The sequence below is a fragment of the Mytilus galloprovincialis genome, chromosome 3 (genome assembly GCF_965363235.1).
Source record: "Mytilus galloprovincialis chromosome 3, xbMytGall1.hap1.1, whole genome shotgun sequence".
Taxonomy (NCBI): domain Eukaryota; kingdom Metazoa; phylum Mollusca; class Bivalvia; order Mytilida; family Mytilidae; genus Mytilus; species Mytilus galloprovincialis.
Genome location: NC_134840.1, coordinates 30,119,089 through 30,142,669, shown reverse-complemented (window position 1 = coordinate 30,142,669; position 23,581 = coordinate 30,119,089). Strand labels below are relative to the sequence as shown.

At 32.0% G+C, this 23,581-nt stretch overlaps 1 protein-coding gene and 1 long non-coding RNA gene across 2 annotated transcripts; one reads left to right on the top strand and one right to left on the bottom strand.

The window, feature by feature from the left end:
- The first annotated feature begins 1,547 nt into the window (after window positions 1-1,547).
- Window positions 1,548-5,922, top strand: LOC143067668 (uncharacterized). Its single transcript, XM_076241110.1, has 2 exons — window positions 1,548-2,100; window positions 3,921-5,922. Exons 1-2 carry the CDS (start codon window positions 1,849-1,851, stop codon window positions 5,505-5,507), a joined length of 1,839 nt encoding a protein of 612 aa, XP_076097225.1. The 5' UTR covers window positions 1,548-1,848; the 3' UTR covers window positions 5,508-5,922.
- A 64-nt stretch (window positions 5,923-5,986) lies between these two features.
- LOC143067670 (uncharacterized) lies at window positions 5,987-9,881 on the bottom strand. The gene is made up of 4 exons (XR_012975999.1): window positions 9,752-9,881; window positions 8,073-8,257; window positions 7,371-7,510; window positions 5,987-6,143 (listed from the first exon to the last, which is right to left on the bottom strand). It is a non-coding gene; the product is annotated as an uncharacterized LOC143067670 (long non-coding RNA).
- Between the last annotated feature and the right edge of the window lie 13,700 nt (window positions 9,882-23,581).

Here is a 23,581-nt window from a genome sequence, read left to right as displayed (position 1 = left end):
TTGATATGATATTCTAGAGTTGCATTTCCTATATTGATTTACTAGTACTTGATAGAGAGTAAGAGCTTACAAGAATCACATGTTTTAACTGTTGGACGTAGGAGACTACATAGAATTGACTGCAACAGCTAAAAAAATGTTACAGTTATTTCCCGTTAAGAACATGCTACACAGAACAATGTTTATAATGATATATTTCATCGTAAAAAATGTTAGTGTTGTTTGAACGCATTTAATATAAAACGACCTACCTTTATTAACTGTCAGGTAAGAAAATTAAGATTTTTGTGAAATTCTAAAATTTTAACTAAAGAATTGGAATGCAATTATTACACTTTATAAATTTCAATTTTGATACATAAAATTTTATATATATTCTTGTTTTGAAGGCGACTTTGATCCATTGATATTATAAAGTTGCAGAAGTCATTGTGAATAATTTGAAATGCTATTTCCATTACTGTTCGGCATTCTGCTACAGCATAGCTCTGTAACAGCTGTTTTGAACCTTTGTCATATTAACGTAACACACATTTTATACCAATACTCAATGTTGTGTGGACATACATTCTCAGAACAAGGAAACCAAATGGTTTTGCCAGAAATTTCACAGGAATTTAATATGTGCCCATTATGTAAAAGTGTTGACCTATGCTATTTAAACGACAACTGCTGTCCAGATAAAGGGATGAACTTACATGAAAAATACCAGACTGAGTGTTCGAATTTAATCGCTTATTTACCTAATAATATATCGTATTTTGGTGATTAATATAAAATAATACACAATTGTCCCGAGGGAACAGATAAAAATATCACAAATAAATGTACAAAGTCACGTAATGTGTACGAAACAATACAACACCCTCCAGTTACATCTAATAAGACTTCACTGTCGTTTAAAAATAACTTTTGCACATTCTGTAATAATGTATCTGAATATATATCATGGAAAGTAAATATTTCCTGCGACTCAACGTTTGAAATGTATTCCACTCTATATGATATTGTTAAAAAGGCAATTAAAGACGAATGTCTAATTTCCTTTGTTCCAAGCGAAAAAATCATAGGTAAAGCTGCAAAGTGTAAAAAGCCGTAACTTATAAAGACATGTAACATCACCGGAACATGGCGTCAATATGACAAAGACACTGAACATGCCTGTAAAACGCTCGATAGTTCATACCCACCATACAATAATATATTTTGCTTCATGTGCAATCCACCTCAAAAATAAAACTTACTCGAAGTTTCAACCTGCAACAAAACAGGACTTTGGAAGATTAAAGACAGAGATATAGAAAGCGCTTGTCTAAATGGTGGAATGATTGAAGCGACACATCCGTACAGGAATATATGTTGCTACATATGTAATACACAAGAAAGCACGATAATTAGGAATAAGGAGTTATACTCAATACATATGTCTAGAGGAGGTATTATAAGTTATTACTTGTAACCTGATGACGCGCTTGATCTTAGGTATGAACCGTTGTCAGCGAACCGTATCGGTTCATTATCAAGTTCTATAATTCTGTGCAAAAAAACGTTACAAAAAATGGAAGTATAATATTGATTGCAAGTTACCTCTTCCATTCAGTGTTTTGAGTTTTAGTATCTCAAATTTATTAAGTCTTGGTGATAAATTTCAGTGCAATTTAACTAAAAATATCCAAAGGAATTTTACACTGTGCAGAAAACATAAAAGAAATCAAACCATGTGTGAACAAGAAAGCGATATAAATGTTCAATCAGCATGTGAAACGATGTCGAACGAAATCGTTATAAAAAGTATGACACAAAACTACATGTACCGGTATAAAGTATGCGGGAATCAGTTTGAAGGAAATGATATATTTCAACGATAAACCAGTTGTGTTGAAACAGTTTGCACAGGAAAACATTGAATGCTATCTATTTAACTGTATGGATGGTCAGGTTATTTATCCGTTACTGTATTTCTTTTGTAACTGCTGCACTGAGAGGGACATGTTTACTGCTATAATAAGTTTAACACCCGCGTCTGACATTTGGGACATATTTAATCGCAAATATTACACACCACTTTGCAAACACAACGAAATTTACGATTCTGTTCAGGTAAACACATTATTCTCAATTTTTTCAGTGATAACATACAGTTGAATCTGACGATACATTACAAAACTGCATGCAACATAATTATACTCTTAAAAATTCAATTGAAACATGACATAGATAGATATCAGAAGATGTATTATGGGTGTCAATGAGACAACTGTCCATCAAAGTCACAAGTTGTAAAAATAAACCATTACAGGTCAAAGAACGGCCTTCAACACGGAGCCTTGGCTCACACTGAATTATGTCTGTCTCTTTCTTCTTTAAGCCATGCCACAGTTTTTTTTGGACTTATGAGTTTGAATGCCCCTTTGGCATCTCTCACCTATCTTTTCCCACTACGTTTCTAAGCACTAGTAGGCAATTACAATTTGAAATGTGTATCATGGTTTATATTCTCTCTTTCATATTTATTTTTCTATCGAAAAAAACTTTTTATTCTGATAATTTTTTTATTATAAGATGTCAGAGAATGTGAATTTTCATATACATAATCTTTTTTATTTAGCAAATTATAGTAATAACTGATGTATGAAAAAAGAAAATCACAAAAATACTGAACTGAGGAAAATTCAAAGAGGAAAGTCCCTAATCAAATGGCCAAATCAAAATCTGAAACACATCAAACGAATGGATAACAACTGTCACAGTCAGGATTCTACTTTGTCTAAATTATCTCCCCATTACGCCAGTTAATTTTCACAATCGTAGGAATGGAAGCCATTGTAGGGATGACGCGCTGCCAATTTTGCTCTTGGAAACCGATAAATTTATCCACATAGCACCATTACGATCCTTATATGTCAATTGTATTTTAAAAGAAAAATATATAAACTAGCTAATGAGCATCAGTTAATGATCTTGTCTGCACTGAGTCAACTTAAAACTATTGTCTGATCGGTTGTCAGGTTGAATTTTCGAAAATTCATAAACATTTAAAAAAATTCTTATTAAATATTTCGTGGAAGGGCAGACTAGATTTTTTCAGTGGTTGAAGACTATAAACCCTAGTTATCACAGACAAAAAAATATAATTTTTCGAAGATATGCATTTTCATCATCCAACTTGAAAGACTGTCGTCAAGTACTTTTAGTAAAAAAAATAGCTGTTCGAACGCACCTACTCTGTTTTTGTGGTATTTCACTTGACCTATATATTTCATCTTTTAGTACTGTGATTTTTTCATGTTATAAAGTCAACCTGTAGCTTTGATATATAAAAATAATAGAATCTGTAGCGAGACGATGTATGAAATATTCTTGCTTTGTATGATATCAAGACAAAATATTAAACTCAAACAAGCCCTAACATAAAAAGGTGCACTCGATTTTCTCTTTTCGATACAAATGTTACCCAATTTTTGGAATTTTTTCTCGAGTCACATGATGGAAGGGCAAACACGAAAATTACTGAACTAAAAGATTAATATGTTTTTCGTCTGTGGTAAAAAAAAAAATTAAATCGGAGGTTATGCATTTTCTACATCCAACTTGAAAGATACCCATGTCGTCGACTTGATATCTAATTGTCTGCTTAACTATGTACTAGATAAATTGAAAACTTATGCAAATGGTGTTTTTAAAATAAAACACTTCGTAATTGTCATTTTATTTCTTTCTATTAACTTTTAAAATTAATGTCACTATAGTAAACATTACAGTAAGCATTTATCGCCTTCTCTAACAAAGAGCTTCGATTCTTTTGCTCTATTTCAACCGGGTTTCCACCTGCTGTCATATTCACACAAGACATTATTTTTTGCATGTACACTAGTCATTATTCTTTTACCTCATATAGCTGGTTTTATTTTTAATTTCAGGAAAAATGTCGCAAAATTGGATGTTTCAAAGGAAAGCAGTTAATTGGTGAACAATGTGAACCATATTTGCATGCATCTTTGTATAATCGACCGTTTGGATATACATTTCCATATAGGTTTGCCACAACGGGTATTCGTGAAGAAATTTCACATATTTTACAAAACGATTTGATGGAAATTTTCAGTTTGCAATCCGTTATTTGCATTGAGCCTAGAAATAAAACAGAAGATTCTTACTATACATACACCGATGTTTTTGGAGACAAATCGATTTTAGAGAGCGAAAACATCCTAATAAATTATACTTATAATTTTCTTAAATCAAGCAATAAGAATATAACAGTTACTTTCGATTATACATCACATCTTTCTAAAATTAAAACCAAACAATCTTGGGTTTGTATAAATAACAGTCGTCTACTTATATCAGAGTTGTTGATATGCAGACATGTCGTATTTACAAGGAATGAATATAAGTTATCGAAACAAAACCATCAAATTGTATTGCTGAACTACGATGTCAATTTTCAATTCTACAAGTATTATATAGATTCAGAGAAGAATTTGGGAATTTGTATTGAGGATTTTCGAAATATGATCAGCCATTTTGATACACATAGTATTGTTTATTCCGCCATAATGATAACATGCACTTTAATATCTAAACTATGCCTTCTCTCAACATTAATAACATACTGTTTATTTCCCTCACTGAGGACTCTTCCTGGAAAAATCATCATGAGCTTGGCATTTACCATGCTACTGTACCATTCACTGTATTTAGTATTGATAATGGCCAAGAACGTTAACAATGCGGTATGTCAGATAATTGGAATACTTACTCATTTCTTCTTACTATCATCACTTGGTTGTTTTACTGCGTGTACAGTTCATATTTTTAAAGTGTTTGGACAGAAGAGACTAACGTCAACACTAAAGGCAAATCAAAATAAATCATTGATCTGGTTGTATATAGCTTCTACTTACGTCTCTGCAGCTGTTATTGTTTCTGTCAACATTATAGTCATATACATTGTAACAGCCAAGTCCACTGGGTATGGACGTAATGGAAAATGTTTCATCTCACGGTTAGAAAGCTTTGTCGCAACAGTGTTGACACCATTAATTGCAACATTTACTATCAATATCATTTTGTATACAATAACAGTGTATAGACTATTCATAAGAACTACTTTGCATTTAACCCTATCTGATACTAGAAACAATAAAATGGAAGTAGGTATTTTCATTAAACTTTTCGTTAATACTGGATGTTCGTGGATATTATTGCTCGTTAATTTCTTCGTTAATGAAATGCATATTTATACTTTAATAGCAGGTCTCAATGGATTACAGGGACTTTATATTTTTATAGCTTATATCTGTAACAGACGTATTTATCGATTATACAAAAGTAAACTGGGAATTACCGATCGACACTCTCATCCTAGTTCGAAAACTACTACAACTATGCTTTCCCTTTCGCGTTCACGAATTAAGAGCTCAGAAAGTGTACAAAAAGAAAGCTCTTTTAAAACTACAGATAACACCGTCAGTTTACATAAAATTGAAAGTACACCGTCATAGATTTGAATAACCGAATAATTCACTCATACAGGATGTATATGTAGTCCTGATATGTAAAAACACTATGATCTGTTAGAAACGTATTTTTACCATTCTTTTCATTTCAACAATCAATATTGTTTTACTGATTTTGACAAAAGGAGACCACTACGTATCGATCTGGCTATCTGCGTATTGAAATTGACACTAATTGGGTGAATCACATATAAGATAATAGGGTTCAGATGAAATATTGTAGACGTTTGGGTAAAATATGATTGTGTTTACAGCTCATTTCTTGAAATCACTGCAGCATGAACTATAATTGTAACTAAAAGGTAATACACTTACCAATAAATGACATCATATGCTTTTCATTTTACTGGGGTTTTTTTTAGACCAAAAAGTATATAGCACATATCGTTTTAATAGTCGTTTTTCTGCAGTCTATATCATTGTGTAATAATGTATGATAATACATGATATATATAAAAATAAGATTGTATTTGGTTTTTTTATTTTGTAACTATTAAATTATGTTTATGAACTATGTTATACAGTATTTGGGAACATTATTCTGGCCTTTGATTTCCATATATCTCCTTGATTCTGCACAAAATGATTATTTCTTTGTGACAATGTATCCAATTCCATCATCTACAAACATAAAAGGAAAAAAATAACAATAGATATTAATTTCATTGTTTCTTTTAACTAAGGTTGGCACATTGTGAGGTTTCACTCATTTTGGTCCTGTTTGGTGACATACTTCTTGCAGTATTTACATATTTTGCTTAACGCATGTTTGACACTGGCCGTTCTGTGTGACGAAATTACTAATTTAGTTAGAGTAAATTAATTTAGGTAGGAAAGAAACCATTGTAATCAGAACAAGTTATGCTATATAAAAAAAATAAGATGTGGTATGATTGCCAATGAGACAACTATCCACAAAAGACCGAAATGAAACAGACATTAACAACTATAGGTCACCGTACGGCCTTCAACAATGATCAAAACCCATACCGCATAGTCAGCTATAAAAAGTCCCGATAAGACAATGTAAAACAATTCAAACGAGAAAACTAACGGCCTTAACATTGAAAAATGGTCGTGTCAAGGTTTAAATTGTAATGTCAGATGTTTCCCTGTAGTGTTTATTATTTTTGCTTGCAACCAATTAACAGAGCATGTTCATGAATTTACGTTTGCAGTGTTTATAACTATCACAATAAATGACAGCTGCTGAAAGATCTTACTTGGCCACAAGCGAGATATCTGACATTGCTGAACTTAAGGTAGTCGAAAAAAAAGTTATCACAGGTACCAGGATTATAATTTAATACGCCAGACGCGTGATTCGTCTACATAAGACTCATCAGTGACGCTCATATCAAAATGGTTATAAAGCCAAACAAGTACAAGGTTGAAGAGCATCGAGGACCCAAAATTCTAAAAAGTAGTGCCAAAATACGGCTATGGTTATCTATTCCTGGGATAAGAAAGTCCTTAGTTTTTCGAAAAATTCAGTTTTGTAAACAGAAAATTTATAAAAAAAATGACCATATAATAGATATTCATGTCAACGCCGAAGTGCTGACTACTGGGCTGGTGATACCCTCGGGGACGAAACGTCAACCAGTAGTAGCATCGACCCAGTGGTGTAAAAAGTTATCAAAGGTACAAGGATTATAATTTAATACGCCATACGCGCGTTTCGTCTACATAAGACTCATCAGTGACGCAAGTGGCTGCAAGCGAGATATCTGACATTGCTGATATTAAGGTTGTCGAAGTGTTTGAAACGTGACCGAAAATCTAAATGACGTATAAAAAATTGTCTTTTCAAATCGGTTCTGCTAAAATAAATGAATAAAAGCATACTTCTTCGTGTGATAATCGCCATCCACTGCCAGATGCCATATTTTCTTCTAACTGTTGTATACTAGTGGCACCTATTACAACAGACGCCACAATGTTCTTTTGCAGGACCCATCTCAATGCGATCTGACTGACAGTTTTCCCTTTAAAAATATACAAATATAGCAATACGTTTCGGAAAAAAAAATCGATTTTTTTAACGTTATCAACTAATATAACTATTTCATTTCAAAATCTCATTTCTAATTAATAATGTATTAATATCATTAAAGATGGCTCTAATGAATAACAAGGCAAAGGGTTGGGATATTTAAAAATTGTTTTACCCCACGATATATTAATGTGCATGCTCAGGCCTAGTCTGGTATCTCGTTGGTTGTTTGTCAGTATGGTTAATACTGTTGTCATCAGGGTATCTATATGATACTAGCAAACCATTTATAGTCTCTAATACGTTTAATAATTTTTCTATAAACATTGGATGGAATTGAGCTTGACATATTAAATAGACACTTGCCTCTTGTTGATAAATAAACAATACCTTTAGGTCTCAGTTTGCCAGTTTTATCAACATATACCGACATCTAATTGTATTCATATGTACAACTAGCAGTCATGATTTACTGGTGGTTCTGTAGTCATTGTATCCTATTGACTGACATTGGATATGAATTAAACTGTTTAAACAACAAACAATTTTATTACCATGATTTTTTGCCATTTGCGTCATAGCTGACATAAGTTTCCAATAGGAATCGTCATTTTCATAATTCTGTAGGGCTGGACATGATTGTGTACTTTTATAGCCTATAGAACTGGCATGGGACAAACGTCCTGATGTTACAACAATACTACAATTCTGTTTCTTATATTTTCCACTTAGTAATCCACTGCAGAAGACACGAAAAAGGTGTTATAAATTTTAATTAATGTATTATTTAATAAGAATCTTTATAATACGGTCTGTAATAATGTTCTTTGATGTAAAAAGAAACATGCAAAAACAGCCAAAGAAAATAATTTCGGGGGAAAGCGTTTCATTATCTGATAGTCAGCTCATTTGTTGTTAATAGTATGAGTTCGATCTATCCATCCAAAGTATGATCATGTGAGAAGCCAGAAATTAGCTTAATTTTTGTTTGCATCATCAAAACTCTGTCTGGGAGAATTAAATTGCTACTCAGAACGAAGTAAAATTCACAACCATTGGCTGCTTGTTATAATACTTCATCGTATGCAAACTTATATAAATTAAAATATTTCCTCGATGTCATGCTCAACATCTTACAATGAATATGTTGATGTAATTATTATACTTCTCGTTTGAAATTTACAGTCAGTATAGAAATAAGAATAATACTGTGTTTTTCCTCGACTATGCAAAAAAAGAAAACTTCTTCGGGTCAACCTTGGATGATATTTTCGCATTGAAAATACTAATAACACCATCGGTTAATACATCCTGAATCATAATTTATCGCGGTTTTATATAATTATGCATGCTAATATGATGCCTAATTAGTTCCGCTAGAAAAAATGCATGCAAAGTTGCAACTACAACTCTATTTTTGTAAACAACTGATTTGATAAAAAACCTGTTTTTTATTTAGTGCTAAATCTTTTAAGGTTTATGTACCCTTCTGTAGCCATTTTGGTACAAATTTTTCAACCCTCAATCGTATCAAAACTAAAGATATAATAAATAATAGAGATAGGCCATTTAGTACATGTTCCAAGGGGAAACTTGATGCAAAGCATTATTTTTTACTGTTTTCTATAAAAATTTTGATTTATTTGCCTCAAAGTCCTCTTTTTCTATTAAATGTAATGGAACAGTAAAAAATAATGCTTTGCATCAAGTTTCCCATTGGAATATGTACAAAATGACCTATCTCTATTATTCATAATATCTGTAGTTTTGATACAATTGAAGTTTGAAAAGTTCGTACAAAAATGGCTACAGAAGGGTTCATAAAACCTTAAGTTTACTGTGGCTTCGTCACCGTCCAGGCATCTTACTCGTGATATTAGACCCACCCACATTCAATATTACGGATACGGACATAACTAGAGTTGTCAATCAAGTATGTGAACTAACAATATAAACATGGAGTATCTAATTAATAGTTGCTTTTAAGTAATAACATAGTTTATCAATAAAAACTGAATGGGATTGAAAACGGCAAAACGTTTTATCAATATTCATGGAATACTCTGAAGATAAAACCAATGCACGAATGTTCCTTGAATCAGAAGAAACCGTTGCCCTTAACTCGAGTTTTTATGGTCAGTGGCACACTGGCACTTAATATATAAAATAAGGGGTAATAAACATCTTTACATAAATAAAAGTCATTATGGATCAATTCAAATTTACAACTAACCCTTCTAATGCACCAAACGGTAAAACACCGACTCCTTCGTTGCTGCAGACTTCGAATTCCTCATTTTCTGATTCTCTTCGCAGTAAGTTATATTGTTGCTAAAATTGTGGATACAGATTACAATTGATCAAGCATGTTATACAATTTGATATTAATGATTCGTAAAGAAGTAAATTGCCAGTTTCAGTTAAATACATTATTTCCCACATGTTTATGGTGTCATAGTGACATCACTAGTGGCATTTTTTCACTAAATTTTACAGATTAAAACCACTGGTTAATTATCAATAATATAATGAGAACTTTAAATATTGTGGTCAAGTTTGGTTAAAGGAGTAGGTCCAGTAAGACCCTTTTTTGGCCCCAAAATATAGCAGTTTTACAAAATTGTTAAAATGTAAACTTTTAGTTTATTATTGGACAGTAGAATGCTTCTGCTACATAAATATTGGTTGTTTTTTACAATACAACGCATAAATATCGGGTACTAACACCATCAAGTCATGCTAAATTACTAAAATCTTCAAAATTCTAGCATTTTAGTCAAATTTTAGACGGTTTTCGTGTAAAACGAAATTGGCCGCATTCGTGTTCATCCTTAATATTGAAATGTAAGTTGTATTTTATGATAATTCATAACATATATAAAGATTGAGGATGGACACGGATGCGGCCACTTTCATTTTTGACAAAAACCATCTGAAAAGCGACATTTTTCGGCATATTTGATAGATTTTTCATATTTGAGCTTGAATCGGATCGTTTTTAATGACTAAATCAGTTAAAATCTTTCACAACAACTAATTAATTCAAATAAAAATAGACACTTAAGTGTTTAAAAAGTGATCAAAATCTTTCGTCAGATAAACCTGAAATTTTAGGCCAAAATCGGTCCTTACTGGACCTACTCCTTTGGTCCAGTAGTTTCAGAGGAAAAGATTTTTTTAAAAGAATACTAAATTTTTTTAAAAATGGTTAAAAATTGACTATGAAGTGCACTAACTCCTTAATGTGTCAACAGACAATTTTGGTCATTTGACTTTTTTGTAGGTCTTACTTTGCTGAACATTATTGATGTTTACAGTTTATCTCTATCCATGAGAAGATTTTTGTAAAAGTTAACGACGACGGACGACGACGATGACGGACGCCGGACGCAAAGTGATGAGAAAAGATCACTTGGCCCTTCGGGCCAGGTGAGCTAAAAACCGGCTAGGACGTCGACAGGGTTCCCAAGGTCCTCTCCTGCTACACGGAACACTGAAGCATTTGATTTGTGTGTTCCACAGAACACCCTTCTGCATACCCTTGATTTGACTCATGAACACCCTGAAGGTAATCATTACTTGAAAAATTCAGATACTTTTCAAATAATATTAAAACCATGTACCGTTGATATTTTCGACTGTTTAAAGACACCTGCTTCTAAAGCTATTGGCGGCATTCCTATGGAAACGAACTGTGCGCCTTTCCTTGCCGACCTCTTCATACATTCATATGAGTCGGGGTTCCTTCAGACACTTGTCAAAAACAAGAAGATCAAAAAAGTCAGATCATTTAATTCCACATTTAGTTATATTGATGATGTTCTTTGCATAAACAATCCAAACTTTTCTGATTGGGTTCATTAATATATCCTCCAGAACTAGGAATTAAAGAAACAACAGACACGGCTTCCTCCGCCTTATATTTAGACTTTTACCTCGAATTTGACATAAGCGTTAATCTCAGTACCAGAATCTATGACAAACCAGAAGATTTTAATTTTGAAATTATCAATTTTCCCCACCTTAGTAGCAATATAATAACGACACCTGTATTTGCGATATACATTTCCCAACTCATTCAGTATTCAAGAGCTTGCAGGTGCTACCCAAACTTTACAAAACATCACCAGTGTCTGAGCAGAAAGCTGATGAACCAGGGTTATGCCAAAGAATGTCTCGTCCTTTTTCTAACAAAATTCATCGGAAGATACCATACTCTTGTTGATAAATATTCCGTATCAAATTCACAAATAATACATGATGGCCTTGAAGTATAGATTCTATGTACTGACGTTGTTTATCATCTTTTAAAATTACGTGTTTTCAATTTTCTTTGTAAATTATTAATCTTTACTGTTTAGTCCATATTTAGTAATATCCTTTTGGCGTGGTTCGGTACTTATTCATCTTGCTATTATATTATTGTGCTATGTGTCATTATGTGTATTCTAGTCTTTTATTTTTGCTTATGGGCTTTGTCTATATGCCATTTTGTTTTCTTTTAGTGACATGTTTGTTTTATAGTGATTAAGATTATAACACAATGTTGACTGATGTAACCCTATTTTGACATTTAACCTATTATGTCTGTTTGTTTTGTTCTCACAATGTTGTCAATATAATGGAATTTTAGGCGACTATCATACAAGTTAGAGGTTTAGCTAGCTATAAAACTAGGTTTAATCCACCATTTTCTTAAGAAGGAAATGCCTGTACCAAGTCAGGAATATGACAATTGTTTTCCATTCGTTTCATATGTTTGAACTTTTGATTTTGCAATTTGACAAGGGACTTTCTGTTTTAAATTTTCCCTGAAGTTCGGTAATTTTGTTAATTTACTTCTTTCTAATATTCACAATTTCTAAATGAAAAAGGCTTTTCTTCTGATGCTTAGTAATGACATCAGCCATTGATTTATTTTGTTGCAGTTACGGGGTCAAATAACACGTCTGTCATCCGGTATATGGACTCGTACGTGATTGTGAAAGAAAAAGTTACGTAGGTATGTTTACTCTTTAACTTCATGTAAAAGTTTTATTAAAATCCAGCAAGTTTACTACATAAATCATCAAGAAACAACCAATTACAATTATTTTAATTTTATGTTCAGTATATTTTAGCAGTTGTGACCTGGAATTTTTATCTACAAATATATATGCTATTCCCTCTTATTCTTTATATTTTCTATATATATATATACTAAATGACTCATCTCGAAACTAGCTGTTTTATCTATTGATTCTGTTTAAAATAGAGGTATTTCCCTGTTATTTGTATATTTATATTTAATTCCAATCAAATAAGGGATACTCTAGTTATGATGATCATCCGGAGACCATTTGTTTCGGAAACACAGACAAAATAACGAAACTATGTCTATATTCTTCCGTAGTGTTTTTTTTTCTGGAAGAATAGCAAATTTAATATTAGACAAAATCATTCTGCCTTTCATGAATATTTTTGTTTAGTACTGTTTTGAAATGGTTTACTTTTTTTTTAACAAAAATGTCTCATCTGTCAGCATATATTTGATAGGAATATGATTTGCACTTGTTTAAAAATATTATGTCACAATTTACTTTCTTTCATAAGTGCGAGTAATTCGGCTCGCGTTATCCAAAAGTTGTAATCCTGGTCATCTTCCTCTTCGGGTGTCTTTATGCTTATAATAGCCTTTGACGACCCGTCAGACACACATCTCAGTAATTCTATTACCCTTTCTATCCCATCATCTAAACCTACTTTTTTAGCCTCCTCAGTAAACTGTTCTCGCAAAAAGAGATACGAACATCCTGTACATTTTCCCTTCCTTATAGCGTCATGAAGTAAAAGATAAGGTTTTAGTTCAGGAAGATGCGTGGTTAGTGCTTTATCCGATCTTTTGTATATTTTTTCTGGCTCAAGCAGATGTTCCAAAGGTATTACTAACTCTTCTCGTGTTATACTTTGATCCCAATATTCGGTGTTTTTATAAACTTCTGATCGTGGCACCATGTTAAAGGATACGAATGTGCCTCTTTTTCTTTTTTTTTCCTTAAAAGATGTCATCACCATCGTAGCTTGATTCACTGACATAATAATGTCATTTATTATCAGGAATACACTTATTACAAGGTCGGGTATATCATCTTCAGCCCATTCTCGGCCGTCACATTTATCAAGAACCATAAGAGTCATAACTATTCGTTTGAAAATATAGGATGAAACATAATCGTAACCTCCAACATTTTCATACACATCAGGGAGGGTTGCAAATTCTGACTGACTTCGAATTTTCCTTGTTTTAATTGAGTTACAATCCCACAACATAAAATTATTGGTTTTTTCGTGTATACCTTTATTGTAATCCTTATTTCGATGGTATTCAGCTATTTCTGCCGCAACATTTCTATTCAAGTATTTAGGTGTTTTCAATTTCACCATGTTGTGTAAAGCCTTGCACACTCTAATGACAACTTTCGGGACGGATGATGAATCATACGTTTTCAACCACTCTTCCTCTGCAAAACTGTAGTATCCACCCTTTGTAATTCCAGAATCTAATCGTTGCCACGTGGTGTTAATGTAACCATGGCGAACTAAATATTCGTCAACAATATCGTTTGAAGTATATTGCATATATTGAGGGAGCCTTAAAACTGGTGCAAAATCAAAAGATACTAACAATGGCGTTTGTTTGTCAGGATGTTGATAAGCAAACTGAATTAGGTATGCTGGTATATTTAACCTTAATCCACTATACTTGGGAAAGTTGTATCCTCCGTGGCTCCAGTTGTTGGGTAGATCTAAATTAGCAACAACAGAATCGAGAACATTGAACAGCTCATACGCAATGGCCGTCGTGTTGAGAATATAGACATCACCATGTGGTCTAAGTACACCTTTATAGCATTCTGCATCTTTGCTACCATTTCCTGATAGAATTTCTTCGAGTATTCCATCAATTTGAAAACTAAGAAAATCAAACTCAGAAATGTCGGGATGATCCCCTTCGAAATCAACATATATGATAAGTCTGCCTTTGTAAAATTTTATTTCTGTTATTTTTGCTTTTTCGTTTAAGATATTCTCAATGCTCATTTCATAAGTGAAATCAAACTCATCCGGTTTGTCAATTTTCATATGATTGTATGCACTACCCATTTTCACAAGTCTACCTGACAAATTTGTCTTCAATTTAGCAATCTTATTAGCAATAGAATCCATAATGATGAATGCATCCATGTAAATTGTCTTTATATATTCGTCATCAGATTGAATTCTGTTGATATTGTCGAGATTGATAAAAAAATCTCTTATCTTTTGTTTTCCACAGTCCAGAGTGTTGTACCACTGGACACATGAATGTGCCGATTGTTGCATATCTTGTAGCTGGTTGACTGATCCTCTTGAAGAACGACCTTTATTCCACGCCTTATTAAACTCCAAAGTCCGGTTCATAAAGTTTTTTTTATCCATTGGAAAGTATTTAGTCATAAAGCTAAACCTGGTCAAATATAAACATCATATACCTTCAATATAAGAAAAAACAAGCAATTATAAAAAGTTGTCAACCTGTTTGTAAAAGAAAAGTTGATTTACACAATTTGATCTGATGAGTTCATTTAAGCCTGACCAAAGACAGTTGTTTAAATAAATATTCTAAAATGTTAGAACTTTGTATCCCCAAAATGATACAACCACAAAATTCCCAAAAGGATAGATAAACTAGACATATGAAAAAAAGTGTGCATACAGTTACATACTAAAAACAGTTATAAATGTTGGAATATAAAAGCATATATCTGCATTGTTACTAATGATTCTTTTTTGCGTGAAAAAGGCAAAAAGTTGCCCTTTCTAATCCAGCTAATCCTTCTCATGACAAAGACGGTAATATTCAAAGAATTTGATCGTTGTATGCATTATATGTAAATTTCAATTTCTCGACTCGTCTCGTTTCTAATAAAATCCTTGTTATTCTTTCACAGTTAATGAAGTAAAAAGATACCAATTAAATCTAGTGAGATTCATTTCCCGCCAACTTTTTAATGGTTTAGATCTCTAAAACAAAGTACACGGACTATTCATTTTTATTGCATTTTAAATAGCCTTTTACTCGAAAACTATTTGCAGTGAAACAAAATTTATTGAACTCCAGTTACAATATGAACAATATATAATAATTTGAATTAAAAAATATTTTCAAAATTAATAATTGATATTCATATTTATTTTTAAAATAAACGAAAATATAGTAAATTATGATTAAATTTAATTTTTATTTATATTTTTACCTGAGTTTACCTGTAAAATGAATGCGCGCAAATGTAATCAAAAGCTGCGCGCAAACGTAAAATATTTTAATCCCCAAATGCGCGTAAACGTAGTGCGCCCGTTTATTTGTAATATGTTTCTTTTTTCATCAAATAAATACTTAAAAATAGAAAAAAATTATGATAAATAGATTGGAGTTAGATTTATTTTTAAACTTTTGAATTTGTACTTAAAAATAAAGAAAAATTATGATAAATAGATTGGAGTCAAATTTATTTTAAAATTTTTGAATTTGTAACTTTAAAAAATTGTCTGCTTTACTAATAAATCATGATATAAATAATATTATAACCAAGTATAATCTTATATAAATATAAATAATATTATAACCAAGTATAATCTTATATATATATGAATATAATTTTTTTCTGTGACTGTATCTTACATTAATTTGTAGGATCCTTTACTATAGATAATTTAGCTGATCTGTAACAATAACATCTTCATGCCTTATATATCATGTACTGTAGTACGCCGCTAGATTAAAACTGACGTGGAAAGGTAACACATACCCACCGAAAGCTCTTTTTTTGAGAGCCCAGGTGGTCGTGTGGTCTAGCGGGACGGCTGCAGTGCAGGCGATTTGGTGTCACGATATCACAGTAGCATGGGTTCGAATCCCGTCGAGGGAAGAACCAAAAATTTGCGAAAGCAAATTTACAGATCTAACATTGTTGGGTTGATGTTTAGACGAGTTGTATATATATATATATATATATATCTTTATTCTCACAAACCAAATTACAGAAAGGTATAGAGATAATTATACATATTTCAATACAATTACATAAATAAATAATGTACGAAAGTAGATAGAGGCATTCACAATTGTTCACCCAGAAAATTTGTTATTGATCTCCTTAATAAGTTTACAAAGTTCGTTCAGTTCTGTACATTTTGGGTAATTCATTTAGTCATAAAACTTCAATGTGTTTGTTCTATTTCTATTGTTAAATGCAATACATTGTTTTCTACAATTATCGAAAGCTGAACAATTAAAAATGTAATGGTATTCATTACCAATGGCATCTGAATTACACAATACACATTTTCTGTTTTCTCTTTCTATGTTTTGCCATCTTCCAGTTTCTATTGGAGATTTCATGTTCAAGATCCAAATTTAAGAAATAAGGATATCTGCCGGTCATCCAAAATAAATATTTCTCAAACTCCAAAGTAACTTTAAATAAACGACAATTTAATGCTTTTGGTGATTCCTGTTGGCTGAAGATGTGGAATAAAAGTATACTTTAAAATATAATTACTTGGACCAATAATCAAAGATAATAATGGGTGAAAACTGTTAACTTTACTTCATTATTTATTTTGTTTAAAAAAAAAACCAGAATTCATACAGATGCAAAAATAACTTATTACCTGTTCTAATAAAAAAACACTGGTCAATTAACAGTTGATTAAACAATGTTTGAACCGTATAAATCCTTTGTTAGCACAAGTTTTCCTTCTATTCCCACATGAAATTTTACCTTTTCCTACCAAATTTATAAAAAGTGGGAATAGAGGGAATGAACCTTTTTTTTGTATGAGATGGCGTGACATGACCCCTAGTGGCAACACTTTAAACGCATTGAAAATTGGCATGGCAAGTAAAAATAAATGTGGTTTTAAGAGGGACATACAAAATAAATTTTTGCGTGGTCCCTCGAGATCTATGCGTCGTGAGTTGAGTATTAAATAAACCTGAGAATACTTTATTGATATACAATGACCGCGAATAACTGATTATTTCTAATCGTGTATCACTTTGATTTCATCGTAATTTGTGAAATCGGTAAAAAGATCAATGTGCAAGAAAGTTTTAATTGTTCTTTCATCGTTAAATGGCAATTTTATTTCGCCTTCTTTCGTGTAGTTAGTGGAACATGGTGTAACTCGCACCATAAGAAATATTCAAGCTGATGCATTTTCCCCTCACAACTTTCGTGAAACTTTTTCATGCGATACTTAAGTGTATACAGTGTTCTACAAATACCAAAATCAATTGTATGTTTAAACTCTATGATACGAGCCTACCCCCTCTCTTTATGCCCTCTATAAAGCATCATCAAATGTAAGATTTGATATCATCGAATGATTAAAAAAACCGAGCAGTGTTCTCAGTTTTTTCATACTTGGCGCGGGTCTGTTTTTTTTCTTAAGCACCATCGATGAATAGTTCGACTGAACACTTTGCAGACATTTGCATATAACCACAAAATTAGGGATACCAGTATATAGCATTGTTATAATTCAACCATCAGATAAGTCTCAACTTATTGAGTAATAAATAGTTCAGCGGCAAATATTTCACGAATACACAACACTAACTTATCTTTTTTCTGATACATGTATAATCTGAAATAAGTTTGCTTTAACATAACAATTGTGTGACTTATCTTTCATTTTGATTTGCCGGTTTGGTTTTGAAGAATGTCACTTTTCTGACTAGACCAGTACATATAGTTGAAATATTTAGCATTCATTTGCTTCTTTTTTTTATATAGCCTAAAATTATTTTATTTTTTGGTATTCTATAATTTAAGTCAATTAATGTTTTAAATGTCAACGGCATACAAATTTTCATAATTTCACTAAATATTTATTTATGAAGCACTTGGTGTCTAAATTTAATGTATTAATACCTGTGGTTCAAACTGTCTTGACCTTTTTATAGAGTAAGACGATTTTTTTTCCAGATACTATTTCTAAAAAGTGTACAATTAAAGGTACAGTTTTAAGAAATACTTTGCTGTGCTAAATACATGTCTGACCTAACCTCAGTTTTGTCATTAAATGGGGCCTGTTGCTCAAATAATTTGATGTTTCTTCTTGCGATCATTGACATCGAAAATCTGATATGAACCCCTTTTTCATGGGTGTGATTTCGGTAGAAAATGAGGAGAAACTCTCTCATCGTAAATACACATTCTTTTGGCAAGGGTTTATTTAGGAATTTCGTTAAAATCGATATAGCCCTAAATGCTTGAACTATTTTCCTTCATTGATTCCTACATTAGGATTATAGTGTGTAGGATTATAGTGTCTAATTACTAGTACATGTACACAGTTAGTTTGAAGTTTGAAATAAAAGAGGTAAATGTTGGTACCAATAGTTTACTCCAATCATAAAAACGGACAACGTACTTTCCTTTTTACTGAGATTAATTCTTCAAGTAATGAATTTGATTTTAATGAATGCACAAATATAATCACAAACTGGTCGACTTACATTAAAAGCCCTTCTCTAAATTTTAAAAAGAGATCCATGCATGCCAGACGCAGTGAAAATGAGACTTTAACTCCAGTACACAAACAAATTTACAAAGATATATAGAGGTCAACTTACAGTCTAAAAAAAGGATAGTCGGAAATATGCATTATACGATATTTCAAACTCTAAAAGCAAAAGTATAAATTGACTGCGAATAAATTATTGGAGGCTACACATATTTGTTATACCATTCACTTCCTAAATTAAAATTTAGAAGTCTGATATTAAGGAACACAACCGCTTAGACAATAAAAACAAAACCAACTCAAATACTATCGAAAACAACGACTGGACTGGGACAATAAAACAACTCTCAGACATGAGTGGAAAACATCGCTGTTAACTGACACAGATAAATGGTCCCGAGTTAAAATGTAGTCATTCATATCCTATCCATAGTTAGATAGAAGATTGGACTTGTGTGAATAATACGCAAATTTAGACGACCCTTTATTTTGAAGTTGAAAATTTGATTTTTAAACCAAACGGAAATATTTAAAAACACTGGAATTACAAGAGATGCCTCATTATATGTTATTATATTTTCATCTTTTTTCCTTAGCTCTACTTGATTATATCTTAATCTTTTTCATATTTAGTCATACGAAGTAGCTAGATTGCAGTCTTGTTTAGTCTTACGACATTACGACAATAATGTAATAATTTTAATGGATCAGATGGACTGATCTGCATGCTAACTTCTGTATATAAACAAGTTCGTATATCAATTGCGTGTGTTGGGTTTGAATTGTCAGTACTAGTATTAGTTTGTATGTAATTTATATATAGAGAATTATGCACTGCCGTCCGTGTTTATATATTGTTTTATTCTTTAGCTGGTTTTTTTTTTAACAATAATGGTTGTTAAAATAAACAATTCAGAATTTTCTTTTGGCACCACTATTATTTTTGAAAGAGTTCGTTATAATAAGTCATGATAGCTGTACGTAGGGTAACAAATGAGTCACTTATAGCCACCAAAGTCATCGGGACAAGGCTATAAACTACGGGTCGTCGTACTGCCTTATACAACAGTTATGTATATATGATCTCCCCCAGTTTTTGGTTGGGTGGATGTTGCTCAGTCTTTAGTATTCTTTGCTGCCTTTAACTTGTCTTTTGGGCAGTTTTAGTGTTTTGCCATGACATTGTTAGTTTGTTTTCGTGAGTTTGACTATCTCTTTGGTATCTTTTACCTCTCTCTTTGTATGCACGATTGGTCACTATATAATTCAATGTGAAACATTTAAAATGAGATGATCATGACATGTCGGGTACCAGTTTAATATTAGAACAGATAGAAAAAAACTTTTAAAAAGAGCTTGATTTGTCAAAATTGGACCAAGCACCAAAAAAAAAACAAAAAAAAAAAAAACAACACAGTAACAAAGGACAAAAATAAATCCAAAAATACGCAGTAAGTGATGGGTAAATAAATCAAAACACGCTCTTAACTCAAAATTGAATATGTATTCTAATATTGAATTGACAACAAAGTGAGACACATGGACACATAAGGCGGAGTATGCAGATTGTATGCCATAATTAAGTATTAGAATTATGAGGGGTAAAATAGTGCATTTAAAAAGAGATATTCCCGGATTCTATATACCGACTATATATATTTGCAGAGCTAACCTTCTAAACAGTTTTATTGAATAAATTAATAAACAACAAACTATTAAACAAATTATCGAATGATTTTCGGTCTGTAACACTTCACATTGTAAAAATCGGTAAAAACTCAATGGTTTTACTGCAAAACGTTTCCAGTAATATCAAGTACCTGCCACTGTTATACGCATAAACGTCACACACAGCATCAGTTTTGATGACGTCATTCAGATAAACGTTACAATTTAAAAATAAAATAACAACTTTTTTTTTTTTTACAGTCAACCATGTGAGCTAATTTCATTCAGTTAATTTAATAAATAAAGGCATACAAAGTTTATAATTGGAGTATAGATTGTGTAAAAAGTTGCACATTATCTCAGACAAAAATAGTTTTCAACCCCAAAATTCAATATATAATTTGAGACTTTTATGTTTATTCTTGAATAACAGAACAAAGTCAATTATTTTTCTTTAAACCTAATATGGTTTCGGCAGTCAAATGAAGTTTTTTATATACGTTTTTAATGCTTCGTATGTTCTACTGAAAAACGACAAAAATGTCGTTTTGGCGTGCTAGCGGTAAACGACAAAAATGTCGTGTAAACGACAAAAATGTCGTTTTGGCGCCGAAAGGGTTAACGTTAGGCATATTGGGAAAAAGTGATCTAGTCTCATAGGGATGACCACTAACATTTACAATTTAATTACTCTGCGTTATATATAATATTGCATCATAATCAATAATAAACGATAACCATTGCTAGAAGTAGATTAACCACTCTTTCTCAGGTTTAGATGGAATATGATCGCTATTTGATTTTATGAGTTTATAACAATCGAAACCACTAAAATATCGTCTCATGACAAGCACGAAAAGGAACGAAACTAAACTTCCAAAAGCGTGCTTTTGATATACGTATTGCGAAATATCATACATTGTCAACCAATGTAAAATAAAAATAAAAAATGTTATGGTCGGGACATTATTGTTTAAGAATTACAAGAAGCAGAAAAAAAAACACTACTGAAAAACAATAAAAATGTAACTTCATTCGAAATATCAGAGATATATTTAACTAAAATTGCATATCACATATCTTATGGCTATCTCTAGATTCGCTTTCCGTGACAAGGTAACACTACGACTATTGAAGTTATATTTTTATATAACGGATGTGGCCGAGTGGTCTAGAGCGCTGGACATGAGGCTAAGCAATTGGTGCTGCAGTGTATCAAAGGTCGAACAGTATTTGGAAAGCTATTTGATTTACCTCCGTTTAGGATAGACTCTTGAATTTTAAAGAGTCAATATAGGATGAACGGATTATATAAACTCACGGAAGGAAAATATAATACAAGCCAAAACGACATAAATATAAACAAGTCTGAATTGAAACCAAAGTTCAAACCTATGATTGCGTTGGATAAAAACCGGAATAATTACATGTGTGCATGTAACAAATTTTGTTATAGAGGGGTCTAAATACAGCACACATAACATTTACCAAAAGACCAAAAGAGTGAAAAAGTATATTTTAACAAGACGCATTTGACTAACAGGTCGAACAACTGATATCCTAAAACATATATAGCTGGGCAGACAGATTGGTGAACATTATGAGAGATTTGGGGACACAGACAGACTGGTTAGTTTATACACAATATGGTGAACATGAAAACAAATGTGCATGGAGATATACATGTAAACAGGATACTGGACATAGTTGTCGTTTGTTTATGTAATTTATACGTGTTTCTCGTTTCTCGTTTTTTATAAAGATTAGACCGTTGGGTTTCCCGTTTGAATGGTTTTATACTTGTAATTGTGGGGCCCTTTATAGCTTTTTGTTCGGTGTGAGCCAAGGCTCTGTGTTGAAGGCCGTACATTGACCTATAACGGTTTACTTTTATAAATTTGTTATTTGGATGGAGAGTTGTCTCATTGGCACTCACACCACATCTTCCTATATCTATGAACTCAGACTAATTGACATTTACTTAAAAGAGTTGCCATGCAGACATTATATATATTTGTCACAGGACTTTAAGAAAACAAATCATTTTAAGCTGAAGGAAACTTGTGTAAAATTCCTTTAATTTATGGTTCATCAATGCTATGGTTATGTTCTGGATTCTGAGGGAAATCAGAGCAGAAACTTCACGAAAACAACGTACAAAATGTATATCCAGCACGGCTAGTTTAATGATAGCAATCTCTTACATTACCTTTTAAAACTTCCACGCAATAGTAACACATATATTCCTACCATATATTGATTGGTTTTATATAGTGAAAACGCACACCGACCAGTAAAACATTCATTTTGACAATCGTACCAAAGACAAGACTTCTAGTTTAGAAATAAAGCATGGTACGTGTACTCGGAAACTACATATGGCCTTGTGTTTTGTGTTTTGTTCTTTGATTTTTTTTAATATTGTCACTCTTTTTTGTTACGGGATTTTGATTTTTTTTACTTATCCTTTAGATTTTATGAATGTCATCTTCGCGACATAAATACCAACCACACTTTCATCTTGTTATCTATGTATACCTAATCTACCTAATCTACGACGTCCCTGTTAAAGATTATATTACTGTACTATGATTTCAATAAAAAAAAAATAGTACTTTCGTTTTGGTGGAGCCCGCTGTTTTTTGTTAATAGTACTAAATTAAGATATCGAAATGTGTAATCAGTTATCTTCACCAGTTAACTGAAAATTGATTCCCGAGCGGTTGAATAACTTCCTCTTTCGCTTTCATTTACTTACATTTGTCTTTTACTGTTTTTGGTCTGGAATAATGATTGTTCAACTTTGAATATTCGATACGTAGTTACTGATATATGAACTTTA